This window comes from Acipenser ruthenus, chromosome 28 (assembly GCF_902713425.1).
Source record: "Acipenser ruthenus chromosome 28, fAciRut3.2 maternal haplotype, whole genome shotgun sequence".
In the NCBI taxonomy this organism is placed as follows: Eukaryota; Metazoa; Chordata; class Actinopteri; order Acipenseriformes; family Acipenseridae; genus Acipenser; species Acipenser ruthenus.
Window position 1 is genome coordinate 15,011,966 of NC_081216.1, and position 25,667 is coordinate 15,037,632.

Genomic DNA, 25,667 nt, shown 5'->3' on the forward strand with positions numbered 1-25,667 from the left:
TGGGAATAAACCATTTTCACCCAATCTACTTCCTGCTACCAACGACTATTCACTTATATATATATTGACGTAGTGAAAGACTCATATTAACAGAGGTTTCCACAGGACAAACGAGGCGGGGCGCTGCCAATTCGCGAAAGCACCGTACGATTCGTAAAGCGCTCTACCCGTGTTTCTAGATAGTGGTTGAACTCTGTCTACTTCTGTATGATTTTGCCATTAGAACAGTACCAGTATGCACGTACTTCAGATACAGCACGATAATATTCAGCGTCAGGAAAACCCCGAGTAGGATGCGTCTAAAACAGACTGAAGCCTATAAATAACACTTCAAATATTTAGAAAAACAGGAAGCTAAACGACACAAAATGAGGCCATCTTTAATTGCTTGTAATGGTTAGTAAAAAACAGAAGCAAGGATTCAAATCGGTTCTAGCAATACGTTGAAAAACAAAGAAACAAAAAAAAAACACGCTTATCCAATGATATTATTACTGTCTGAATTGGAGTCTTTCCAAATTGAAACATTACAGTACTTCATAATAATAATATACAGTAGAGGTGCCTCCATGTATTAAGTTAATACAGATAAATGCCAGCCAAGAAATATTAAGACAACTAATCTTTTGTAATTCACTAGTATTGTATTCCTTTTTGTTTGTGAATAATATTTTATTTTTAATATTATTTTTAAAAAAGCATTTAAAACACTAATTGATTAGCCATTTCATCATATACAACACACATGGTAAAAGAATAAGAAGAAAGAAAGAATCTTATGACGACCCACAATAAATTGTCATCTGTAATCTAAAGTTTTAATCCAAACTGCAAAACAAACGTCATTGGCAGCCTCTTTTTGAGAGAGGTCCAGGGCTGAATGACAGGGTTTTCAGAGCTGAGGAGAAGCTGTCTTGGAACTGTGCCTGGTAAAAAGAAAAGTAAAAAAGGTTTTTCATTGTTATATTGATATATTATCTCTTTTATCTGTTGTATGGGGTTTTACCTTTTCAGAAAGCTGGTCATGATTCCGAATTGTATAGGAGTTCTGTACTTATTACACCATTTTCATAAATAGACTCCTATGACAATTTATTTAAAATAAAGAATGTTAGACGTGTGATAGAACCCAGTTTGTTTTATGCAGTTAATTCCAGTCCACGGTTGATTTATAGTGTTTTACATACAATATGCATGTATCCGTTAATGCTGTATATACAGTAACAAATGTAGGAATAGGTTATTACTGTGCAGATTTGTGACCTCAGCAGCAGTAGTAATACGGGCCTCAAGGTAAAGCCTTGCTTTACATTTACCTCTTTAGAATGTTAGTAAGGGTAAGAGCTACCCTTAGGTTATGTAATTTTATGCACATTTTGTTCAAAATAAAAGTGCATTTTTAATATAGTATTTTCATTTGTTTCTGAAAAAAGAATGATTACACACTTCATCAAACTGTAAGGAGACCGTTTTTAAATAAATTGGACCCCACCAATAAGCTGCACATAGGAAGCCTTGTCAGGTAAGGAGTTTGGCTTCTATGGCTTATTAAATGAATGCAAACCAAGGATTTAAAATCAGTGTTCTTCCCTTTCATTAGTACAGTACTAGCAATGTTACCACACACACTCAATGTGACGCAATGTTGCAAGCCACAAGTGTATTCAAAATAGACCCTTATATAGAATTTTTTTAAATCCCATGTTCTGCAACAACTGCCATCTGGTGGCATCAACTAGAAACTACACTAGTAATGAAAGAAATGTGCAACTTAAAGATGCAGTGACCCACACAACCATGTTATAATTGTATACTTTTGTACAGGCGGTTCATAAATTATAGTAAGAATAATTATTGGAATTAATATTTGAGTAATCTCGGTAGTATGATATACAGTTTGGAATTTCAATGTTGACTTTCTACTGGTGGGGTTACTATTGTTTCTTAGGTATGGCTTAAATATGTACTATCCCTTTAAGTGTGTAACAGTAATTCGAGCACGTTCTATCATTTCGTTCGTCGAGACCTGCAGACGCCTGTGTCAGTCAACACACGAACTGTGGACAGCAAAACACCCAAAATAAACCTAACCTCACATCACATCAAAGCCCAGAGTAGGGTAGGTCCGAAACGCTTTTAAGTACGGTATTTTATTTAACACAATAAACAAGCGTGGCTGAAAAAAAACGTCTTGAATTCGCGTTATACGGGTTTTGAGGGATTGCAGTGAGTGTGTTTTGGTTTTTATTAAACCTGTCCAATTCTTGTGCTGTATTTACATTTGCGACGTGAAATAAAACGAAACCGACAACAAACGTGTGTTTTTTTGCAGGCTGATATAAAAATAGATGCATAATTGGCTGTACTGTGGAAATAGTTGTATTTTATTCTATTTTTGTGAATAAACTGGTTTTAGTTTGATTAATCACCTGCATTTTTTCGTTGTTTGGTTAGCTTGAGTTGCCGTGTTCATTACACTATACATACACTTAGCCAGTGAAACAATAATAAAATAACATAATAAAAGACACGGAACCGCACGTTTTTTCTAAGTAGTTAAGTTTCATTGCATACCGAATCATTGCAAGCCGCTCACCTACATTTGTATACCTAAGGATACAGTATATGTAGTTTCCCTTAGGCAATGCTGACCCGACTGACGTGGAAACTACGATAGATTCGGAAGAATTAGTAACAAACATTAGTTTATTATTATTAGTAGTATTTTACTTTTTTTTTTAGTTAAACGAGTGTTATTAAAACGGTGAAAATTGTTCAGAGAACAAATTACTGAAAACATGAGGGTATTAAGCATATTCTAAAACGAATTATATGTGTATACACCCTACACTGCAAGATAGAGACTGGAACATGAACAAGTTTTGCTCAAGAAATCAACAGGAAAGACTTCAAATAGCATAGGTACCAAAGATTTGCTAGTTCTGGCAATTGACCAGTGCAAATAAATAAATAAATAAACTACAGTAACCAATTAAGAGTGCATGCAAAAGTTGTGATATTTTTAGTTTTACAGTACAGTTCACCAAATAACCTCCTAGTCCAAAACCTAAAGAGGTGAATGAATAAATAAATAACCACCCAATAAGCACAAGGGGGTCCATTCAGTTGATCTAAGCAGTGGCAGATCCTAATACTGCCAATGAGAATTCAGATTTGCTTACCGATTTTATGAAATTTAAACAGTGTTTCTTCAATGCATTTCTGTCTGCAGTACATTTAGATAATGCCAGAGATGGTACTATTTTGTGATTCAAATACAGTATGTAAATATTTAATTCTGCCATTGTTTATATAAATTGGATAGACTCCAAGATCTCACCAATAATTGCAATGTTTTCAAATTTGTGACCAACTGGGCACTTTATAAGCTGAAGGTTCAACCGAGAATGGTTTTAGTGAAAGCCTGATACAGTAGTTTATGCCAGTTTCTTCAGGTGTGCTCTGAAGTTGGTTTCACAGTTTAGTGACATTTTTTAAAATGAGAACATTTGTTTTATGAAACCAGTACCCAACTTAATTAGAAGATCTATTGTGCATGTAAAACAAATGCTCGAGTATACAGGTTGTATGTCAAATGAGGAATAAGTAAAAACTCTGGAAACTTGAAAACACAAAGTTAAAAACATGTTTTCCTAACACGAAAATCACAAGGATGTGCACAAATGATTATCCTCATAGATCTATTTCTAGACAGTGGGTGGGTATATTTGTGTTTCGGTGAACCCTTTGTTATAACAATCAGCTATTGTGTATGTTGACCCTACCATTATGAAGGAGTATACAAAAACTAACACAATAAAAGTATGACAGTCTCTTTCTGGTTTTTACAAATACATCTGCAGTATTTGCTGTAGCAGCTTTAGCTGCAATCAAATTGCTATCAAACATACACATTTGTTGTAACCCTGGGAGTGAGTTTCAGAATGACACTCAGCTGTCCAAAACCTGGACAGCAAAATCTGTGTTGCAAGAGGACTTTGGGTAATGGAGCGTGTGCTTTAATTTTATAAGCACTATAAATATAATTGAGGTTAGTTAATTACACATTTAATGAAAAAAATATCGTTTGCTGGAGTCATTTATTTTGTGCCATGTATGGTTGCAGAGAAGAGGAACAAATACACATGAATTGTCTGCAGTGTGACTTGTCAGGAAATCTACTGTGTGCTACAGTGTGTTGTTTGTATAGACAGTGGGTACATTGCCAGTTGACCTCCATTTGTTGTCCAGATCCTCTAGGTTATTGCACACTGTACAGAGTAGACTGTAAAAAGTTGCTTAAATGGAAAATATTCAATATTAGTGGGATTCCCCATGTTATAGGGAAAGCACTTGGTGATTGTATCAGAATATTCCCTGTCTTGCCAATATTTCTGACACATGTAAGAATGGTTTTATGCATTGGTACATTGCAGTTCTCACATTTTCTGGCACTGCATTATTTGGGAAATTCAGTGACTCATTCTACTTGTTGAGATTTACATTTGATTTGTTATTATGACCCTCTTGTATTACAGATATTATGTTCTTTGTGAAACAAAAGTTTCTGTCTGTCCTCTTTGTATTAGGCCTATACCAAAAACAAAACAGAGAGCACAGGAGTTGTGTCTATGAGAGCTGCTTCACCAGTAAGCAGTGTTTTTAGAACAGGTGTCATAAGTGTCATTCTCAGCCATGCTTTATGTGCCGTCCCATTGCGGTATAACAGAACGGCTAACCTCTATAAAACAAACACTGGGAAAGCAGTAGACTAATGAACTATGTAACTAACTGAAATCTTTTTCAATTTTGTAGTGATAATTTTTCTAATGACCAGCCATGGGTGATGAGGACAGCCAGGATGAACTCATTAATAAGAATGCCTACCTAGGCAAAGGCAAAAGACAAAGTGCTTCCATACTCAGTGACGAAGGTAAGACATAAAGCAAACTGGTCATAAGAACAGAGAAATTAATTACAACTATGTATTCAAGTATGATTAAATGCACACCCTAAAATGCATCCTAAGGAGTGAAAAGCTGAAGTCGTGTCTGTTATATTACACTTGGTAGACCTAATGAAAAATAAATAATGATGCTAAACTGACTAAAAGAGCCAAACACAAAAGTATTGAAAGAAAATAAAGCTGTTTTAAATGTGTTTCTATAAGCAAGTCAATTTATTTACTATACGTATACTGAAATTAGTTTTGTTTGTCTGATTACTTTGTTGCTGCATTCTACCGGCATGTTGATTGAATTCAAGTGCACGGTCTTATCCATAAACTCATATGTATACAACACAATACAATTTGCTTTTATATAGCACTCTTTATGCAGAGCATCCCAGGGTGCTTTACAATTCAAACTCATTCATATTTTTACCATTAGAACCAAATAAAATTAAAAATAATTAAGTAAAGAAAGTCTGGATTAATCGTATTGACAGTAACTCTTCGAGATGACTTTTCAAAACATGTAACTCAAGAAAGTATTCAACCACCAATCCTGGTTTGTTGTGCTTTTGGTTGTGACTGCCCTTTTTTAATATATTTGATATTGTCGTATTTCAAAAACTGTAGTGGCTATGATATGCTGTTCCACATGCTGTGATGTAGGTCTTGTTATAACCTAGTGTGTCGCCGTCAGGAGCACTGTAGTCAGTGATCTCAGGCTGCTTTAGAATTGTTTAAGGAAGCAGTATAGCTTTAAGCACGATTGACTGTATAAGCTCTCCTCCGGCCCCCCCCCCCCCCCCCCCCCCACCATGGCCAGGTGAATTAAGTGATGAAGATGGGGACGAACTTGAAGAAGGAGACACAGAAAGTGAAGAGGAAGAGGAGGATGGTGATGATATAGATGATGATGATGGTGAGGAAGAAGAAGAGTATAGTGACGGTAAGGAAAACGTTTATTGTGTTTTTCCAAATACGGATTCACAAATGCTGGAATGGCACCATTCATAAAGCATCTTTAGTGTAATGCCTAATGTTCAGTGACTGTGATATTAGCAGAGGAGTTTAATACTTGACAAGATCTTGAATTCTAAAAAACCTGCTGCCAATGGAGAAGTGTGCGTTTTTAAGAATTTCTCCAGGTGGCCTGCAATCCAGTGATTCTAATTGATTGTCTCTGATTGTCGTCCATGTTGATTGTGTTTAGATGCTGAAGAAGATGAGATTGAAGGAGCAGAGAAGGAGTTAGAGGGGTCAGTCGGAGGGACAGAGGCTAAGTTTGTTGGCCTGAGTTCGGATGAAGATGCTGAAAACTGCCCCATCTGTCTCAACACTTTCCAGGAGCAGGCCTTGGGAACTCCGGAGAGCTGTGCACATTATTTCTGTCTCGACTGCATCTTAGAGTGGTCAAAAGTAAGTGCTTGTGATGTATGAAGGTTTGCAAAATTGTCATTTTGAAATAATGGAGAAAAAGACTCTTCTATCACCAACCAACAATTGTGTGAAGTCTACCTCACTATTACTTGGAACAGAATTTGATAGGTGCTGTTTTTTACTTTTATAGAATGCTAACTCTTGCCCTGTGGATCGAATCATCTATACAAACATCTGTATGAGATCTTGCTTTGGAGGGAAAATCCTCAAGAAGGTAGGTTTCGGTAGTTCATGTACTAGTAGCTGTTGACTGTTGTGGCCAGGGTGATGTCATTATACATTCGGTATCACGCTCTCCATATTCTTCAGAAAAAGTAAAATAAAAGCAGTCTAATGTAGTCCTATGATTGACGGTTGTTCTGCCTCATTATTATAGTGATTTGAGTTTCCGTTTAATACAAAAGTTTAAAAATGTAGGAAATTAAACATGTTTAAACGTTTAAACTTTGCATATTTGGAATTTCTGTTACCAGAAAAACCAACATAAGAAGCCCTCCATCACGTTTTATAAATTACTGTATGTGTACAGCAGTTAATTGTTATGTAGAAAGCACAGTGAAGAAATACTGAATATGAAATAAATTGTCTTACACTGTATACACTGTGTTCCAATTAGACTCCATGTTATTCAACCTGTAATGTTTTGTATTTAATTGTATCCTGATGTAACTATCACTGACACTTATCTGCTCCGTTATTGAATTGTATTTTGTCATATACTTGTACTTGCTAGAACTGAAGTCATTGTATTTTATCTTGCTCTTAATTGTATTAATACGTGTACTGTGATTCTTGAAATGTGTTTTTGTTTACGACTGTAAGTCGCTCTGGATAAGGATGTCTGCTAAGAAATAAATAATAATAATAATAATAATATACCTACTGCTATGTAAACACTGAGACTAACATCGATCTTTAGCCTGCATATTTATGGTTAAATGTTTAGGCAAAATTTTAAACACCTGGCTAACTTTAAACTCTAAACTATTGACACCCCTTATCTCAGTGCAGACCTTTTCTGAAGGTCCTCTTAGAGTAAGTAGCGGGGTTTCCCGGGAAAACATAGCGTTACACATCCCCACGTGTTGTTACAACTGTTTAAATAATGTACCTGTAATTTTTCTTTTCATTGTTAAAATCCAACAACTTTTTACACTTATAACTTTAAAGTCTGTTTCAAAGCTCTTTTCAAAATGTCCACTCTAGTGCACTGATAGTGTAAGGATTATGGCCCACATGGTCAAACAGGTAACACAGCAGTAACGATCCATGATGTGGTATGGAAAAGAAAAGCCAGAGCACTTTTTTTTTTTTTTTTTTTTTTTTAAATTGCTCTTCCTGCAGTGATTTAGAGGACAGATCTCAAACCCCAGGGCACAAGTGTGGCCATTTTGAAAATAGTTTTGAAACAGACTTTAAAGTTGTAAGTATAAGAAGTTGTCAGGATGTTAACAATGAAAAGAAAACACAGGTACATTATTTAAACAGTTGTAGCAATACGTGGTAGAGTCCTGCATGGATCTGATTTTTACAACCGGCTTCTGACACGGACCTGCTACTACAGGAACCGACCCGAACCCCTAATCTTACCCGCGACCCGACCCGTTTTAATAAGACCTAGATTGCTCCAATAAAAACCCAACTTTTTAAATGGGTAATTGTATGTAAAACTAATGTGATATCTTGTAAGTCGCCCTGGATAAGGGCGTCTGCTAAGAAATAAATAAATAAATAATAAACCCTGCGCTTTTGTTTCACCTCGTCCACATGCATTTTTTTTTATTTTTATAAATTTAGTCGTTGCCAATTAGTTTTTATTATTTTCTCCCCAATTTGAAATGCCCAATTATTTTTAGGCTCAGCTCACCGCTACCACCCCTGCGCTGACTCGGGAGGGGCGAAGATGAACACACGCAGTCCTCCAAAGCGTGTGCCGTCAGCCGCCTCAGAGCTACAGCGTCGGAGGACAACGCAGCTCTGGGCAGCTTACAGGCAAGCCCGCAGGCGCCCGGCCAGACTACAGGGGTCACTGGTGCGCGGTGAGCCGAGGACACCCTGGCCGACCTAACCCTCCCTCCCCCCGGACGACGCTCGGCCAATTGAGCGCCGCCCCCTGGGAGCTCCCGTCCACGGTCTGCTGTGGAATAGCCTGGACTCGAACTGGTGACGTCCAGGCTATAGAGCGCATCCTGCACTCTAGCGAGTGCTTTTACTGGATGCGCCACTCGGGAGCCCCCCGTCCACATGCATTTTTAATATCACCAAGCAGACTTGATAAAAGGATTTTGCGACTTATCAAACAAGCGGCAATACAAACGGAGAACACTGTTTAGTCAGCTGACTCCTCCCTAATCGCTTCCTGCTTTAGTGCAGGAAATACCGGTACATTTACCTTCTAATAGGTTTTTTGGGAAAGGGTTACAGACGAGTACGCTGAAAGGACAGAAAACGTTTTTGGGGGATTCAAAGTAAGACCCCAACCCGAACCCAGCCCTCTTTTGCGGGTCACCTGCGGTTATCCACGGGTACCCGACCCGATGCAGGACTCTAACACGTGGTGACGTATAATGCTATATTTTTTGGAACCCTGTTACTAACTCTTTAACATTGGTCTTTATTACCTGAACCAATAATACAGTTATAAATAACAACATCCTTGTATTACTTAATGTAGTGTTGAACCTCAAATCATTTCACTTGTGTTTAACTTATTACAACATAGAAGAATTCTACCTTATTTGCATCAACATCCAACTTAGAATTATTAGCCAATATATTTTTAATTGACATCAGTACTAAAAAAACTTTCCCAACAAAGTAATGATTAGATTTTTCCCATTTTCCCTTTTTTAATTTGTGTTTTTAAAGATTCCTGTTCAGAATCATGCTGCTGCCAATGAACTGGCAGAGGAGGACAATACACAGTGTGAGGTGTGTGGCAGAAGTGACAGAGAGGACCGCCTTCTCCTCTGTGATGGGTGCGATGCTGGGTATGTAAGCAACACACTTTTTACAGGGAAGAAAAGAATACTCCCATTGCTGTTCTGATTGCATGCCACTGAAACCTCTATTTCTATTTAAGGTACCACATGGAATGTCTTAACCCCCCACTGAATGCAGTTCCAGTAGAGGAATGGTTCTGTCCTGAATGCGCTGTTCAAAATGCATCTCATGGTATAATCCTCTTGAAAATTAGTTTTTAGGAAAGACAATTACATTCTTTACTTGTTTTTGAAATTCTGTTTATTTGAAATTGGTCATATTTGTTGATTTGAGAGTATTTTTAATAGAATTATGTATCGTAGGAGGCCTAGATCATCTAAGAGCAACACCGTGCATTTTTCTACCTATTAACTGACTCCTAATGCTCTGCAAGTATGTATTTTCAGAGTGATTACACATATAAAGGTATGGTGATGGCTAGGTCTGTCAGTTAAGCCTCAAAATAACGATCGATTAATTGGGCACACAAAATATAATCGTTGGAATAAATATCGATGATTGTACTGCCCACATACATTATCGCTCCATTACTTTCCCCCCGACGTGATTATTTTAATAATATTTCAGTTAAGTAAAAGCTTGTGCACAACAATTGAATGCAAGGGGTAATTACGCCATGGTAGCGTCAGGAGAAAAAAAACAACACAACATTCGCCTAAAGCAAGTTTAACAAACTACAGGAGTGTTACTAAAATATTTAATACAAACAGATTATAGTACTTTGGAATGTAATCTATATAAACTTGAAAACCGTCTTTTTTTTATTTAGTGACAGCTGCAGCATCATGCATTGCATCTTGTTAATACTGTACCACCTAACCTTCACTATCTGTGAAACAGTGTGGAAATCCCTGCCTAAAATAAATAAATAAAAAAATCGTTACTCCAAAGTCGCATTTAACATCACTGATCGTTTATTTTTATTATTTTTATCGTTATTAAATATTGTTAAATATTCATTATATAACAGTTCATTTTGAAACTCCAAAGAAGCGAAACTATTTACAGTCAGTTTTCTTCAATGTGCTCTGAATACAAGGTGACACACTTGTTTTTGTTGTTGTTTACAGCTAATTCACAGAGGGGCATACTTACAAAGCATTTTCAAAACTGATTCACCGGTAGGATGGGACCGGCAAATCAGATGCTAGTTAACACGGGCAGGTAAAGAAGAGCATGCCCACTGCTTGTCTGCCAGAAATACTGTAAATAGCAAGGCAGGGTGTTCGGTACAGTTTTGTTAATAAACTTAAATAATGTTATTAACTATGCACGTTCAAAAATGTAATTATTGAATCGATTATCCAGTATTTATATCGATGTATATAATGAGGAATGGAATCGATCGAAAAATCAATTTTCGATTTAATCGTAGCAGCCCTAGTGATGGGTATTATGCCCTGTAGGTACGTACTGTATGTCACACATAGGTTTGCTTACTTCAAGAGAGTGACATTCTTTAGCACAAGTTAGTGAGAGAATTTGAGAATACATGGAGTTGCGTATTCACCCATCTGTTAGACATACATTTACTGTCAAGTGTTTGCGTATTATAACTTCGTCCTATACTGTACAGTAGAAAAACAAAATGTAGGCTACGCAATGTCAACTACAACAACTTTTGTTAAATTCTTATTTTACGCATACACTGCTTAAAAATGCAGCACAACTTAAATTGTTCACTTAACCAAAAAAAAAAAAAAAAGATGGCATAAAAATATTCTGGTTACAAAATTCAGTCAAACTACAATTTGTTACTTAACAAAAGACGACACAATAATCAATTTCAAAATGCCACCGAATACACCTGCAACCAATAACTTAAATCATTAATGTTATTTAGGATTTAACCTAAACAAATGTTTTAAAAAAAGCATCACAATAAAATTCTACTCACAGTTTTTCGTTAGATTCAATGTAGCATCAAGTCTGTTCTGCTGCACACAACTCAGCTATCCTATTGTTGTCTTCAGATATTTAAAAATAAATCCAAACACCACTCTTTTGAGACATACGGTACTGCAAGGAAAATTACTCATTGTTCTTTCGTCATTAGTAAGTGCGCCTGACCAAACATTAAGTTCTGTGCTGGAACAAATTAAAGCATGAATGTCGGTGTACATTATCGGGTAAAATAACAAAAACTGGCGATAGCCGATTGTGGTTTTTTTTCCTTATATCGGAGCCATGCCGATAGGCTACTGATTATCGGTGCACCTCTACTTTAGGTCGAAAGGTTTGTCATTGATTTTATGTTTCTTTTAGCAATTCTAAATTCATCACCATAGAGTTTTGTATAAGTTATTTATAAAATGTTGTTGGTTGTGTTTATTACATAAGAACATAAGAAAGGTTACGATAGAGAAGAGCCCATTCGGCCCATCAATGCATGTCCATTTCTTAGCAGCTAATTGATCCTTTCCTATAGTTTGTACTTTATACACATTGTATAATTTGGATCATCAATTTTGAGTAGCATTCACTTCTATGAAACGTGCAACTTGCATAGTGAATAAAAATAAAACTGCGTAACTGTAACTAATTCAATATTCATGTCCCATTTATGTCAGTTTCACAGAATGGGATTTCATGAAAAAAGAGACAGTTTTAATAGGCAAGCGATTTTTCAAACCTTTAAATTAAAATTAGTTAAACTATTCTCTATTTATTTCAGTGTGATGTATGTTTTTTTCAGGTGCAGCAGTAGCAGTGGAAGAGGTGAGCGAGGAAGAAGTGGCCGCCCTAGTGGCTGATGCAGTGCCCACCACCAGCCGACTGCGTACCAATACAGGGAGGACACGAGCCATTGCCAGGACTCGTCAGAGCGAGAGGGTCAGAGCCACCGTCAACAGGAACAGGATCAGGATCACACAGGCTCAGACAGCACAGGTATTTCACAGGTTATAGAACGGGGCGGATGTATCAGGTGCAGTTTGAAAAAAAACGTATTAGCCAGGTGAAGTGTGAGCTATGCTGTCTTTCAAAAATACTAAAAGAAGCTTAATGACTTTAATGACAAACGTTTTGACTAGATGTCTTTCTCAATGTCTTTTTGGATGGTTATATGGTTAAAGGATAATGTTTGTCTTTTATTGATCATGTTTGTATCTATATTGGATGCTTACAATGTTTTCTTAATGTCTAAGACATGATCTTATTTATCACTAACTGTATCAAAAAATCATCAATCCAAGACTAGCTTTTTGACACTGATTAAATCAAAACATGACGGTTTCAACAGAAATGTTTGTGCTGGTTTAGCTTTCTCTTTAGTGATTTGTATTTCATTGATTACTGCAATTATATAAAATGCAATTATCTTGACAGAAAAAAAAACATGAGCAATGAATGCTTTACTGTTTTAGCATGTTCCCGGGTATCTGATGGAGTCCTCCATGCTTGATGATACAATTAACTCTGTTGTTGCTGGTCTCAACACGGCAGTATACATTCGCCCTCTAACACCACGAACAGGAACCACAGGGAAAAGGAGAAGAGGTAAGCAGAGGGTGGGGGTTGTATCATGAGAAGCAAACTGGAAAAATGTAACTAGAGTATTGTTTCAAATAACTAGAGAATAGCAGGCAGTGGTTTAGATTTTGTGTTAAGTTATATAATAAGCTGACATTTAGTGAAATGTTGCTTCCTGCCTACTATCCCCTGCAGTCCATGACATGTTAAGTTTAACTTGTGTAGAATCACTGTATATAATTTGAGGACTAAAAATGATTCCAACAATATATTGTTGAAGTTCACGTTGTGCTAAATAAACTTCTTCATTATCTTTTGTATGATATCCACAGCTAAGAGAAGAAAAACCACAAAACCCCAATGGAAAAAAACTAAAACTGGAACAATAAAATCTACCACAGGAAAAGGCACTAAAAGACGTAAGCGCCGAATTAAGAGGAGACGTTCCAAGAAAGAATGGGTAATTTAAGGAGTTTTATTTATTTTCAATGGTAATCCTAAAATAACCTAATTTCAGGGCATCCCACTCAGATCTCTCCCACTGCGTATATTTGGTGTTCCCAAATAATAAACACCTTATCATCTGTGGGGGAATGCATACAGCCGGTAAGAGGAAGCATACAAATGTATGTATGTCACTACATTTTTACATGTACATATTATGGATGTAAGTCATACAAATGTAGATGACAGAATACTATTAATAGATGAGTCGGACACACCCAAGACTTGTGTAATTAGTTTGATATATTAAATTAACATCTGTGTTTCTAATTTTATGGTCAAAATATTACCCATTTTTTGGGGTGAAAATGGTAATATAATGCACTCCGTTTATAAGAATCAAATCAACCCTTATAAGAATCACATCCCTCCTGGGCGATTTGATTCTTAAAAGCGGACCAATATGATTACACGGGGCAGCAGTGTGGAGTAGTGGTTAGGGCTCTGGACTCTTGACCGGAGGGTTGTGGGTTCAATCCCCAGTGGGAGACACTGCTGTTGTACCCTTGAGCAAGGTACTTTCCCTAGATTGCTCCAGTAAAAACCCAACTGTATAAATGGGTAATTGTATGTAAAATAATGTGATATCTGTATAATGTAAAATAATGTATAATGTGATATCTTGTAACAATTGTAAGTCGCCCTGGATAAGGGCGTCTGCTAAGAAATAAATAATAATAATAATAATAATAATAATAATAATAATAATAATAATTAGCAAAAGCGTGCCTCCGCGCATCAGCAGTTTAACTGAGGACAATACACCAAAACAATCAAAACAAGTCCTCGTGGGTAAGCAACTTGTTATATGATCATGATTATAAGAACATAAGAACATAAGAAAGTGTACAAACAAGAGGTGGCCATTCAGCCCGTCTTGCTCGTTTGGTTGTTAGTAGCGTATTGATCCCAGAATCTCATCAAGCAGCTTCTTGAATGATCCCAGGGTGTAAGCTTCAACAACATAGGCTGCAGAATCCTATTTTACTGCAGTATACTTGAGAAGCGATCATCTCGTGAGGATGCCTAGTTTAACTGCCGTCCAGTGTTACGTGTAATGGTCTTTGAATTAAAATGACATTACAGTACAGTATTTTACTGTCAGGACTACCACTGCATTTAAGGATCTGTTGCTTGCTTTTTTTCAGTTGCGATGCAAATCTCAGTTTTTCACTAAGCGGAGATGCAACGCTCCGCAGTACCCCCCCGACCGCGCTACGCAATCCCCCTCCCTCTACATGCATGGGAGTTGCTGTTATGTAGTAATTTGTTGTTTTATTATAAAGCTGAATCTCTAATTTATATCTTTCAATAGAACAATTAGAAATTCTAGAAATCACTTTTGTTGTTTTTTTTAAACTGCCCAAATACCTTTGTCTGCGATATATAGATTATTGCATCTGACAACATTAATAAAAGTCTTGTACTTGTATTAATGTTTTCAGATCTTTTTAATCAGTAAAAAGGCTCTCTCACCTTATTTGTTTTTGGCGTTCACGAACCCATGTGTATAATTACCGTACAACTGTACATTTTGGTGGAGAATTTATTTTGGTTTTATTAGCAGTTTTGATTGGATCGCAAATTATACGTAGCGATCCCATCCTCTGGCAGACTGGTATGCAGAACAGGTTAAAGAAGCGCTGGACAAGGGGAATAATGTGATAGATGTCAGAGTGGTTATAAGAATGCCAGTGTTGAAGCCAATTTGCTTGAAAACATTAAAAGTAGACCAGACATTTCTATCAAAGGATTTAAAAAATCTGGAATTGATCTGAGTGGTCAGAAACCCAGAGGCACTGTAAACTGCGCTTGCTACTGTAGTAGGACTGTTCTTTTTTATGTTAAGCATTTTTGTGTTCTTTCTTTTTTTTTACAAGGGTTTAATTAAGTAACAGAAAAAATTGTTTATGCCAGACTTGTTAGAAAGTCTGTAAGAAAATGGTTGATTGTTGTTGTTGATACATTGTAGGTACTACTATTACTGAAGACACCCATCGTGCAGATATCGCAAAGTCCAAAAACAAAACAAAAAGTTAAAAAAGATTAGTTCTGCACCGTATAAAACTGAACTGATTTTACCAGTGCTTGCTAGTCTATTAACCAGTTTGAAATAATTTCGAAGCAAATTAAAGCATTTTTGTTTCGTCTTTGTATTGTTAAAGTTTTCACACGTGGCAATTACATGATACTGTGATCATTTCACTGTGTTATTTTGTGAACCATAATTAAGTTTTAAAACTGAGAGATAGCAAATGCTTATCATAAAAATTTACTGGCACCTTAAAATGAAGGGCCATATAAGAACGATAAATACTGTAACTGATTAGAAGGCCTTTGTTGTTCCCCAAGTTGCTGCAGGTACATTGTAGATGCTATAATGAGTTACTGTAAATGAAATACTGTTTTAGCAGACAGATTTCAGTAAGTAAACATTTATTTGAATGTTTGAAGAATTAAGTATAATGCAGAACTGCGTTGCATTTTTATTTGTGAACATGCTGTGAAAAACGGCAATTCAAAATAGTACAATAAATATACTTTATGTTCTTCCTGCTTTGATTTAGTGTACTTGTATCTGAAACTAATTCTCAAAGGTAACCCTGCCTCACCAGGCTTATACAGCTTCAACACTTATCGTCCTCTGCTGCTAAACAGGAAGATGAGGTGGGATATGATTGCCAGCAGCAAATCCTGTTTTTTTTTTTTTTTAATGGGATGAGATTATTAAAAATTCTAGCAATTTTTTTTAAAACTGCACAAGCGTGCAGATGCCTGTAGCCATTCATTAGGAAGAATGTCACTGTTCAGAGGATGCCTCAAAGCACCATCGGGAGCAACATGGCCTGAATGAAGAGCGCCTGCAGGCGCTGAGCAGGATGAATGAGTTAATATGGCTTTTTCCAAGTTAATAATAATCAATACATTCTCTAATAATATTTTTCTGTTGTAGAGTTTTGTCTCTTGTAAAAGAAAACACAAGCCAAGTTTTAACTTTGTTATAGCAGTGGGATCAGTGTTTATTTTACAGTAAGGGTGCACACTTGTTGGCTGGCACACTAATATAGGTCAGTAGCCCATCTCATACAATCATACATACAGGTTTATATGGCAAGTAGTGTATCCTGTGGCTCAGTGTGAATAGTGTTGAGGTAATAAATACCTGTTGAGTTCACCAGCCAATACAAATATTACTAGTTCTGTTTATTTTGTTTGTTTCACTTGTAAATAATTGTGTTACAACAAGACGGCCATTTTAATAAATAACCGCTTTTGACCATATAACTTCAGTCTCAAGTCTACTTCCTGCAATACCACCAGACCTTGGCAACAACCCCTTTACACCTGTGTAATATTTCAATCACACCCTTTTCATTTTTAGCAGGTAAGAAAGGACACAACTGCACGCTCCCGTATTGCTAAAAACCTGGGGATTGGTAAGCCACTTCATGGGCTCTCAGTTCCATCTGTGTACAGACAAGTGGATGCTAGCTTGGAAGGCATGAGGTCAGATATTGGAGCTGCACCCCTGTCAGTCTATGGAAACCCATTTCAGCTGGATTTGTTTGATGACAGGCAAGTATCTTTGTTTAATGCGCAATTCCTTACTTTTTTATTTATTTAATATCTTGGAAAAAATGTAGTCATCATTTGCAATCACATTTACCTGCAGTTAATGCTTTTTTTCCCCACAGCAGCACTATAAAGTGATACACAGACTTTGTAGCCACCATGTGCATGTGGATTGTTCTTATTGACTTTTTTAAAAAAATGAGTAGCTTTTGCAATAGAAAATAAATTACAGTTCCATGACATATATATACTTGCATATTCATTACAAATAATCTATTTCTCCTTCTCGTAATCAAGTTAGTCATATTTTATGAAATTATTAATGAGTTTTACAGTGCATATAAGGGAGCTCCCGAGTGGCGCATCCGTTAAAGTCGCTCTGCGTGGAGTGCAGGATGCGCCATATAGCCTGGATGTTGCTGGGTCGAGTCCAGGCTATTCCACTGCCGATCGTGGACGGGAGCTCCCAGCGGGCGGCACACAATTGGCCGAGCGCCAGTCGGGGGGTGGGAGGGAGTTTGAGGGCTTAGGTCAGGTACGGTGTCCTCGGGTCACCGTGTACCAGTGACCCCTGTAGACTCGCCAGGCGCCTGCGGGCTTGCCTGTAAGCTGCCCAGAGCTGCGTTGCCCTCCGACTGTTTCATAGAACAAAGACATCACCCTGGCTAAACTCGTCAAATGACATTAATTGTATTTGCATTAGGAGAGCACTTCTAAAAATGCAGAGCAATTAATGTTATTCTGCCGCCTTCATTCTGCACGTTATTTGCTGGAAGAAGTCTTTTCTCGGCTTGTTTCACTTTTTAATAAAAATAGTTGGCAAAAAACATATTTAAAGGGAGGTACATTCGTCAGAAAAAAAAAAAATTAATAGAAATACAGACAGTACTAAACACGCACCCGTTCTAAGTGGTGGCGACTGTATATTGAGAACTTCGAAATTTTGATTTTTACAAATTAAAAAAAAAAATGTCATCAGACAACAGGGACATCGTAGTCGATTTGGTTACGAATCAATTTTCAAGAAGAACTTACTCAGAAAAACTGAAGAGTTAAAAAAGGGAGGTATACATGACAAATACCCGGATACAGCAAGGGAAGGGATATACTCGCCACTTCCAACAACTTAAAATTATTAAAGGTATCCGTGGCTTACCGGTAGCTGTCTTTGTTCAGTACAGAAAAGGCGATATGGAACAGCACTGGCTACAGCAATCTAGGATGTCTATCGAAGTCAGCACAAAAACATGAGCGTTCCCAAAGTCACTGACGAGCCCCTGTTACACTAAAAACTTTTGGACAAACCTGGATTAATGTTTAACTGGATGATCAGAAACCTAGTTATACAATACATCAGAAGAAGCAAGTAAGAAAAAACGGTGAGGTTCTTAAGCACTTGATTGATTCTGTTGTTTACCTTGGCAAACAAAAACTGGCATTCAGGGGGCACGATGAAGGCACCAATTCCTCAAATAGAGGTCATTGTGTGGAATTACGTGCTCTAATTTCTGACTACAACAGCATGTTACAATAGCCACAGTTTTCTCAGGTAACAAGATTCAGAACGAATAAAAGCAGAACTACAGGAAGCCAAGTATGGAGCTATAATGGTAGATGGAAATGCAGCTCAGCTATGTTGTGTTGTCATGTATGTGACTGACAGTGGCCTGACAGAACGGTTGTTTTGTGAAAATGTGTTACATTTACTAAACTAAAGAAAATAATAAAAATGTTTTTTAAAAAGAGTGAATTCCCATGGATGAATCAGCTAATGCCCATAAATTAACCAATCAAAATTTTTTATTGAGTGACAGCCCTAATATATAGTGCAGTTTGGAACACATCTGCAAGTACATTTAAGTAACATACTAAGATTAAAACTATAATAAGCAATACTTGGAATTACTAAAATATGAAAATAGTTTAAACAATGTTAAAAGCTTCTGCCTGGTTTTTTCCACTTTTTCTCTCAGCGGGGTTCCTGCTTAAAAATTCGAGTGTGTTGTGCAAGATACTAAATCAGTGCCAAATATTACTGCTGCTTTATGGAATTCAGATTTTTCTTGATATTCTTTCATTCTGAACCCCAGATTTTAAAGCACTTGTGTATAACTGTGAGCCATTCTCTCCTAAATGACCCATTTATATATATTTTTGTAATTGTAATTGTTATATGTTCTTCATACAGCTGGCAGCTAAACTTTACTTGGCTCTGTAGACAAAAGCAATGTAAATTAGTAATAATATAGTTGCATAAATTTAAGTACGTTTGTAACTGTGTGTGTGACAGGGTTTGTGAATTAAAGGGCACATAAGGACCTTTTTATTTGATTGTGTTACACCACTTTTTTAAACTTTCAAATTGCATTCCCTGCCTCAAGATGGCTTCCCATGTACCTGCATGGACCTCTCAGAACTACATTTCCCATCATCCTCCTGCTCACATGTGTAACTGAGATGAATTTACCAGTGAGCAGGAGGATGATGGGAAATGTAGTTCCCATAAACAGTTGTAGCAACACATGGGGGCATGTAACACAATAAAATAAAAAGTTCCTAATGTGCCCTTTAAGGGAATATGTATATGTGAGTAGGGCAGCAGTGTGGAGTAGTGGTTAGGGCTCTGGACTCTTGACCGGAGGGTTGTGTGTTCAATCCCCGGTGGGGACACTGCTGCTGTACCCTTGAGCAAGGTACTTTACCTAGATTGCTCCAGTAAAAACCCAACTGTAAAATGGGTAATTGTATGTAAAAATAATGTGATATCTTGTAACAATTGTAAGTCGCCCTGGATAAGGGCGTCTGCTAAGAAATAAATAATAATAATAATAATAATAATAATAATAATAATAATAGTTTTGATTTGAGGTTTAGAGGTACGCATTTTTAAATGTTTGTGTGTATGTGCTAGACTTCCACAATTCAGTTTTAAGAAACTTGCGTGGCAACAGAATGAACGTAGTAAAAGAAAAAAAAAAAGTTCAAATGATTTGTCCAATGGGCAAAGTATAACGGCAAAACGTGTTGTTGCTCAGACAAATGTCCTGGGCATTGTGAATTCCACACCCCTGCTATAGCATGTGGTATAGTAACTTCTAAGATATTACATACAATACATTCTCTAAAATGACTACACAATTAATACCTTAAGTTACCAAAGATCTCTTTCATAGTTCCCTAAGGGCAAATCAAATTGTACTGGATGCAGTCAGATTAACAAATGAAGTACCTTAATTATTCCTAAAACAGCTTTTAAACTGACATTTATACAGTAAAATTATCTATAGATTTTAACTCTGTCATGGTTCACATCTCTTAAGTAACCCTAATAAGCATTAACCTTATTGTAATATTAGTGTGAAGTTTCCATGTATAGTTAAGTAAAGCTGCATCCACACTGGACGAGCGAATAATTTAGAAGTCACTGCAGTCAAATGGGAGTATCCACACCAGCAGCGAGCGACATCACTTTGAGAAAATTTTGTGTCGCTAAAATATAACCTTTTTTTTATTTTTTTTTTATCGCGCGACTGGAATGAAACTGGCCCATCAGAAGCAAGGTTAACACCCTTGACACACGTCAAACACATGCCTCAAAACAAGTCACACCTCAAAACAAGTTAATCATGGATGACAAAAAGTTAATTTGCTGGCTTTCAAAATGACACCAAAAAGGTCCCGCCTTCACACAACTTGGACCATGTGACCTAATTTTAAGCTGTGGCTTTTTTTTTTTGGTTTGTTTGTTTGTTTTTGAGCTCCTACTATTCTGTAGGTTGTTTTATAAGTTCACCTGACTGTTTTAAAAGGAAAAACTAAATAAAAGTAAATAATTACAAGTGGTGACCTGCGCATAATAATATGGATTTTAATAATAATAATAATAATAATAATAATAATAATAATAATAATGAAGATGGCGATTATGTAGTGCTTAACAATAACCTTTGTTACAAACTAACCAGTGTGTCACTGAATTTGTAGTCCTAAAGTAATTACTTAGATTACTTATCTGTATGTATTTTTAAAATAAGCCAAATGTAACCTACAGTGTGTTTACAAGTACATTCTGTTTTGGTTTAAATGATTAGTGTTTTTTATCATTGACATTCTGAGGCAAGATATATAGTGTCATAAAAACATGAGGAAATGCACATGTTCCTGAGAGATGCTGCAGGTTATTATTATTATTACTTATTTCTTAGCAGACGCCCTTATCCAGGACGACTTACAATTGTTACAAGATATCACATTATTTTTTACATACAATTACCCATTTATACAGTTGGGGTTTTACTGGAGCAATCTAGGTAAAGTACCTTGCTCAAGGGTACAGCAGCAGTGTCCCCCACTGGGGATTGAACCCACGACCCTCCGGTCAAGAGTCCAGAGCCCTAACCACTACTCCACACTGCAGGTTGCCTTAGTAACAGCTACTGTTAGAACACAGAAGAGCAAGAAAAGAAAATAATTATAGAAATACAGAATCTAGCTTAAATTATTCCTGTCTATAGGTTGTTTTTTCCCTTTTTTTGTTGCCTGATTTCTTACACAATTGAAAAATGTACTTTTACCAGGTAGTCTCTGAATTTTTGGTTTGCTTAATATTTTGGTTTCATTATCTTCATTTAATTACAGTGCACCTACAGAACAGCCTGCAAGTTCCTTGTCACCAGTTGAAGTCAAGAGAAAAGGTCTTTCTCAATCCGCTCTCAGATCACATCAGCCAGTAGCAAGGCCTATTTCAATTGGACTTTCAAGGTACAAGTCATGGTACTTTATAATGTTAATGTTATGCTTTGTATAGGATTTTTTAAAATAGAAATACAATGTATTTATAGAGTGTAAATTAAGCGTGCATATATATATATATATATATATATATATATGCCAAGTACCTTTTTGTTCAGGAAAATGTCCTGAAATAATATACGTTGGCAAAGTCAGACAAAATGTAACATTATGTAGTTGAAAAGCAGCTTCACAAAGCAGGACTGCGACATGCAATGGTAATATAAGTTTCTTACCTGGTATGATGAACTCCACACACCAGTCTCCATGTTGCTTGGTCAGGAGAAACAAACTGATCTCTTACCTAGAGATCATTGATATAATCCTTTGCGGCGCGAAGGCCAGTGTCCCTCCATCATACAACCCCACGTCATATCCTTATCATTGTCCACATTTCTCCTGCATTTGCTTGGGTACGTAAGAAGAATAGGAGGTCGCGTTTTTGCATTTTAGTTTTTGTAGTGTACAGTAACAAGTTTTTTTTTTTTTTTTATACATATATTTTCTCTTCTCTGCCTCTTTAGCTTTCAGTTACTGATGCTTCTTTTATGTATCTGCCCTCCCCCTCACTCTGGTGGACAGTGTGTTTTCCTGATTCACAGCCTATAGCAGGGGTATGTGTTAAAGTGTGTTAGGTATTGTGAACACCAAAACAGAAGACAAGGGCTCCACCGCTCCAGCTCTGCGACCAGACGAAGCGCTTATCATCCTCCTTGAAAACACAGCAGGCTCCAGCAGCCATAAAGGATGAGATGACCGAGCAGTTTAATATACTGCCTATTCCATTGCTCTGAGCAGAGCACTGCCATGTCTCTATGTGGGAGTGGTTTACTAAATTTGCAGCTACAGCGGGAGAAGGAAAAAAAAGATGTGCCTGCAAAACCCATTGCTTTTGACACTAACGTCACAGATATTGCTTCTGTCTCGCCACCAGCGACAGGCATTTTCACACACTGAAGACGGAAGGTTATGCCACAGGGAGTTTTAATACTAAAATAAATCAATCCAAGCTCTATTGCCGTGCCATAGAACAGTTTCCCTCATCCTTGCATATCCTGGGTACTATGTGAGTTTCTGTCTTTTCTAGATCTTGGCGGTCTGAACATTTACATCAGTTTGGGGAAAAATTCAAGATGGCACTTCCACCACCATCATCAAAGCAGTCCAAGCAGGGGACTGACATATTCCAATAGATATGGTCACTTCCATACCCTCGTATACAAGAACTACAGTTATACCTCAGTTTGTCCATCAGTATCCGTCAATACCAGCCGGGGTACTCACAGTGGTGATAGACAAAGTAACACATCCCCCAAGACAAGGGCCTATTGGTCTACAAGGAAATATTACAACAGCATACTCGCTGTATTCTTGAGGACTCAATACTATACACTCAGGAAGAGTGTATCCTAGTGTATTCCACATAGGAGTAGATAGCTACAAACCATCAGCTGTTGGGTCTCTTCTAGATAAGGGCCAGGCCAACAGCACAGTTATTTCAGGAGTTTCTGGGCACCAGCAGCAGTAATCTCCTTGGTAAGAGAAGCAAAACTACACCTGTCGCACGCACAGGGGTGTCTCCTTTCTTCTTTAAACTTTATCTTTCCAGTTTCCCTCCACATTAACTCCTCTGGGAGCCACAACAGGAACCAAAAGGTGGCGATTTTCAGGGAGCACACTTATCGGAGGCTCGGTTAACACAACTAACACCTTCACTTAAATCATTCTGACTCAGCAATCTGCTGTGCGCTGAAAACGCTTCGCCTTGTTTTAAACAAACAGATGCATCAATCATCAGAGAGGCAACAACTTGAGCAGCAATCTGTTGTCTCCCTCAGTCCTTCTCTGGTAATATTAGCTGCCTGATGATTGAAGGACAACTACTGAGGAACTAAGGCCTATCTGAACAAGTACAAACTCCTGCTTGCTCAAAAAAACTCCCCAAAAAAGCACACTTCCACTTTTCAGGCCCATACAGGCAAATAGAAAGAAATTGTCCTCTGGTGCAATCCAAAATCGCTTTCTAAATTTCTTATCATACCTCAGCCACTTGTTTCACAAGGGTTGTCCCTACCCTTCATCAATGTTCACATCACTGCAATCTCCAACATGTTATCTGACTGAGAGTGTCATTGTAGGTTTCTGCCCTCGGGTGTCTAGAGTCGTTGGGAGTTACCACATAATACTCCCCAAGGCAACACATCTTCCCTCAAGAGGGCCGTAGCCTGTATTCAGTAACTTATGTTACAACGGTTCGGACCCTGGCTATCAGTAAGAACATTTTTAAACTTGGAAAACAGGTTCACAAAATCAGGGCAAAACTGTCTTCCTTGGAGGGACCACCCTCTTCGAGAGTGAGGGACAGGTTCCTATTCCATTTATTGTTGTGTTAATAAAGATTCTGGTTTTACTGAGTATCAAAACGTGTCGTCTTACCTTCTTTTTAAGAAATGTTCCAGTAAGAGATAACGTAGCCTACAGTAAGTTAGGTCTTCAGCCTGCGGTAGATGTAAACAGTATACCACAATACATGTTTTAATTGAAGCTTCTTCTGTGAAACTTTCTTCCCCTATTCCTGCCCATCCATGAGAATCCTTGCCTGTTGCTAGATTACGGATAATCTGTTTTTTTTTTTTTTTTTTTTTGTTTTTTTAGAATAAACCAAATTAAATTGATTTACATATTTAAAATACTTGTGGTATAAATAGGATATCACATTTCAGGCTACGTATTACTAATTTGTTCAGTTAACGCTGCCTACCACTATTTCATGGTTTGATGTATGATATTTGCGTTGACTTCACGCGAATCAGCTATCCTATAAAAATTGTCTCATGGGCTTATACTATATATGCTATAAAATGCATTTACTACTTCAATTTAATTGGCACATCTACATATGTTTGGGTATAAGCACATGTCACTGACACATTAGAACTGGTAAAATTAATTTGCAAATACCACAGCTAAACTATATAGCTAAGATGTCTTTACATTTTCATTACAACACAGCACCACAGTGATAGTTGATTGTAAAATGTTTTTTAAGAAGTGTTCAAGAACAAAACTGTATTTTCACTTCCTTCTACTCTACTAAAATAGTCCCGGCGTTAATCACACATAGGTGGACTTCCTATATGTAAGCCCTTGTTCTTATTAATGCGATTATATGGTAACGCTGTTCAGAATGCTTCTAAAATTGTAACAAGAGCACATAGTTGTAAGCACTTGATATAGCCCCTGTAATTGATTGTTTCTTTGACACCTAGGGGAGGGTTAAGTATCCCAGAAGCTGAGGCAGTTGCAGAGGCAGCCCCGGTACCCGACCTATTAGGAAGTATCCTGTCAGGACAGAGCATGCTACTGATGGATAGTTCTGATGTTTTGATCAACAGAGATGGATCTTTGAAAGCCAAAAATCCTGGTAATGTGCAATATTTTGTTGTTGCACTTGTTTCATAGTTGCTTAAATGTAATTTAGGAATAATGCAGCTATTGTTATGTGTATAGTATCTAGTATCTTTGTTCTTTTTTATATAATAACACTGTGTGGTCCAGTGGTTAAAGAAGCGGGCTTGTAACCAGGAGGTCCCCTGTTCAAATCCCACCTCAGCCACTGACTCATTGTGTGACCCTGAGCAAGTCACTTAACCTCCTTGTGCTCCATCTTTCGGGTGAGATGTAATTGTAAGTGACTCTGCAGCTGATGCATAGTTCACACACCCTAGTCTCTGTAAGTCGCCTTGGATAAAGGCGTCTGCTAAATAAACAAATAATAATAATTAGGGCATGCAGTTTTTATTTGAATCTTTATGTAAAAATAACTTAAGCATTTAAATAAACGTATTTAAGGCTTGAGTTTTTAGTAATCTGAACCATGGTAAGAGTCTACACTTCTAAGTGCTACTTTAGTAAATAATAAAATGCTCTGTGGTAA

The 25,667-nt window shown here is 37.2% G+C and overlaps 1 protein-coding gene across 3 annotated transcripts in view; it reads left to right on the forward strand.

The window, feature by feature from the left end:
• The first annotated feature begins 2,000 nt into the window (after window positions 1-2,000).
• LOC117435162 (PHD and RING finger domain-containing protein 1-like) overlaps window positions 2,001-25,667 on the forward strand; it is a 34,479-nt gene continuing 10,812 nt past the window's right edge. The window contains exons 1-13 of one of the 3 annotated variants that reach the window (XM_034058160.3): window positions 2,001-2,119; window positions 4,816-4,933; window positions 5,775-5,897; window positions 6,162-6,367; window positions 6,519-6,602; window positions 9,257-9,378; window positions 9,471-9,562; window positions 12,087-12,280; window positions 12,757-12,889; window positions 13,195-13,322; window positions 16,749-16,942; window positions 21,578-21,700; window positions 25,000-25,154. In XM_034058160.3, coding sequence (XP_033914051.3) covers window positions 4,840-4,933; window positions 5,775-5,897; window positions 6,162-6,367; window positions 6,519-6,602; window positions 9,257-9,378; window positions 9,471-9,562; window positions 12,087-12,280; window positions 12,757-12,889; window positions 13,195-13,322; window positions 16,749-16,942; window positions 21,578-21,700; window positions 25,000-25,154 — 1,648 coding nt within the window. In that variant the 5' untranslated portion in view covers window positions 2,001-2,119; window positions 4,816-4,839. The remainder of the gene's footprint in view (window positions 2,120-4,815; window positions 4,934-5,774; window positions 5,898-6,161; window positions 6,368-6,518; window positions 6,603-9,256; window positions 9,379-9,470; window positions 9,563-12,086; window positions 12,281-12,756; window positions 12,890-13,194; window positions 13,323-16,748; window positions 16,943-21,577; window positions 21,701-24,999; window positions 25,155-25,667) is intronic. The other 2 variants (XM_059002977.1, XM_034058161.3) reach the window with 2 other exon arrangements.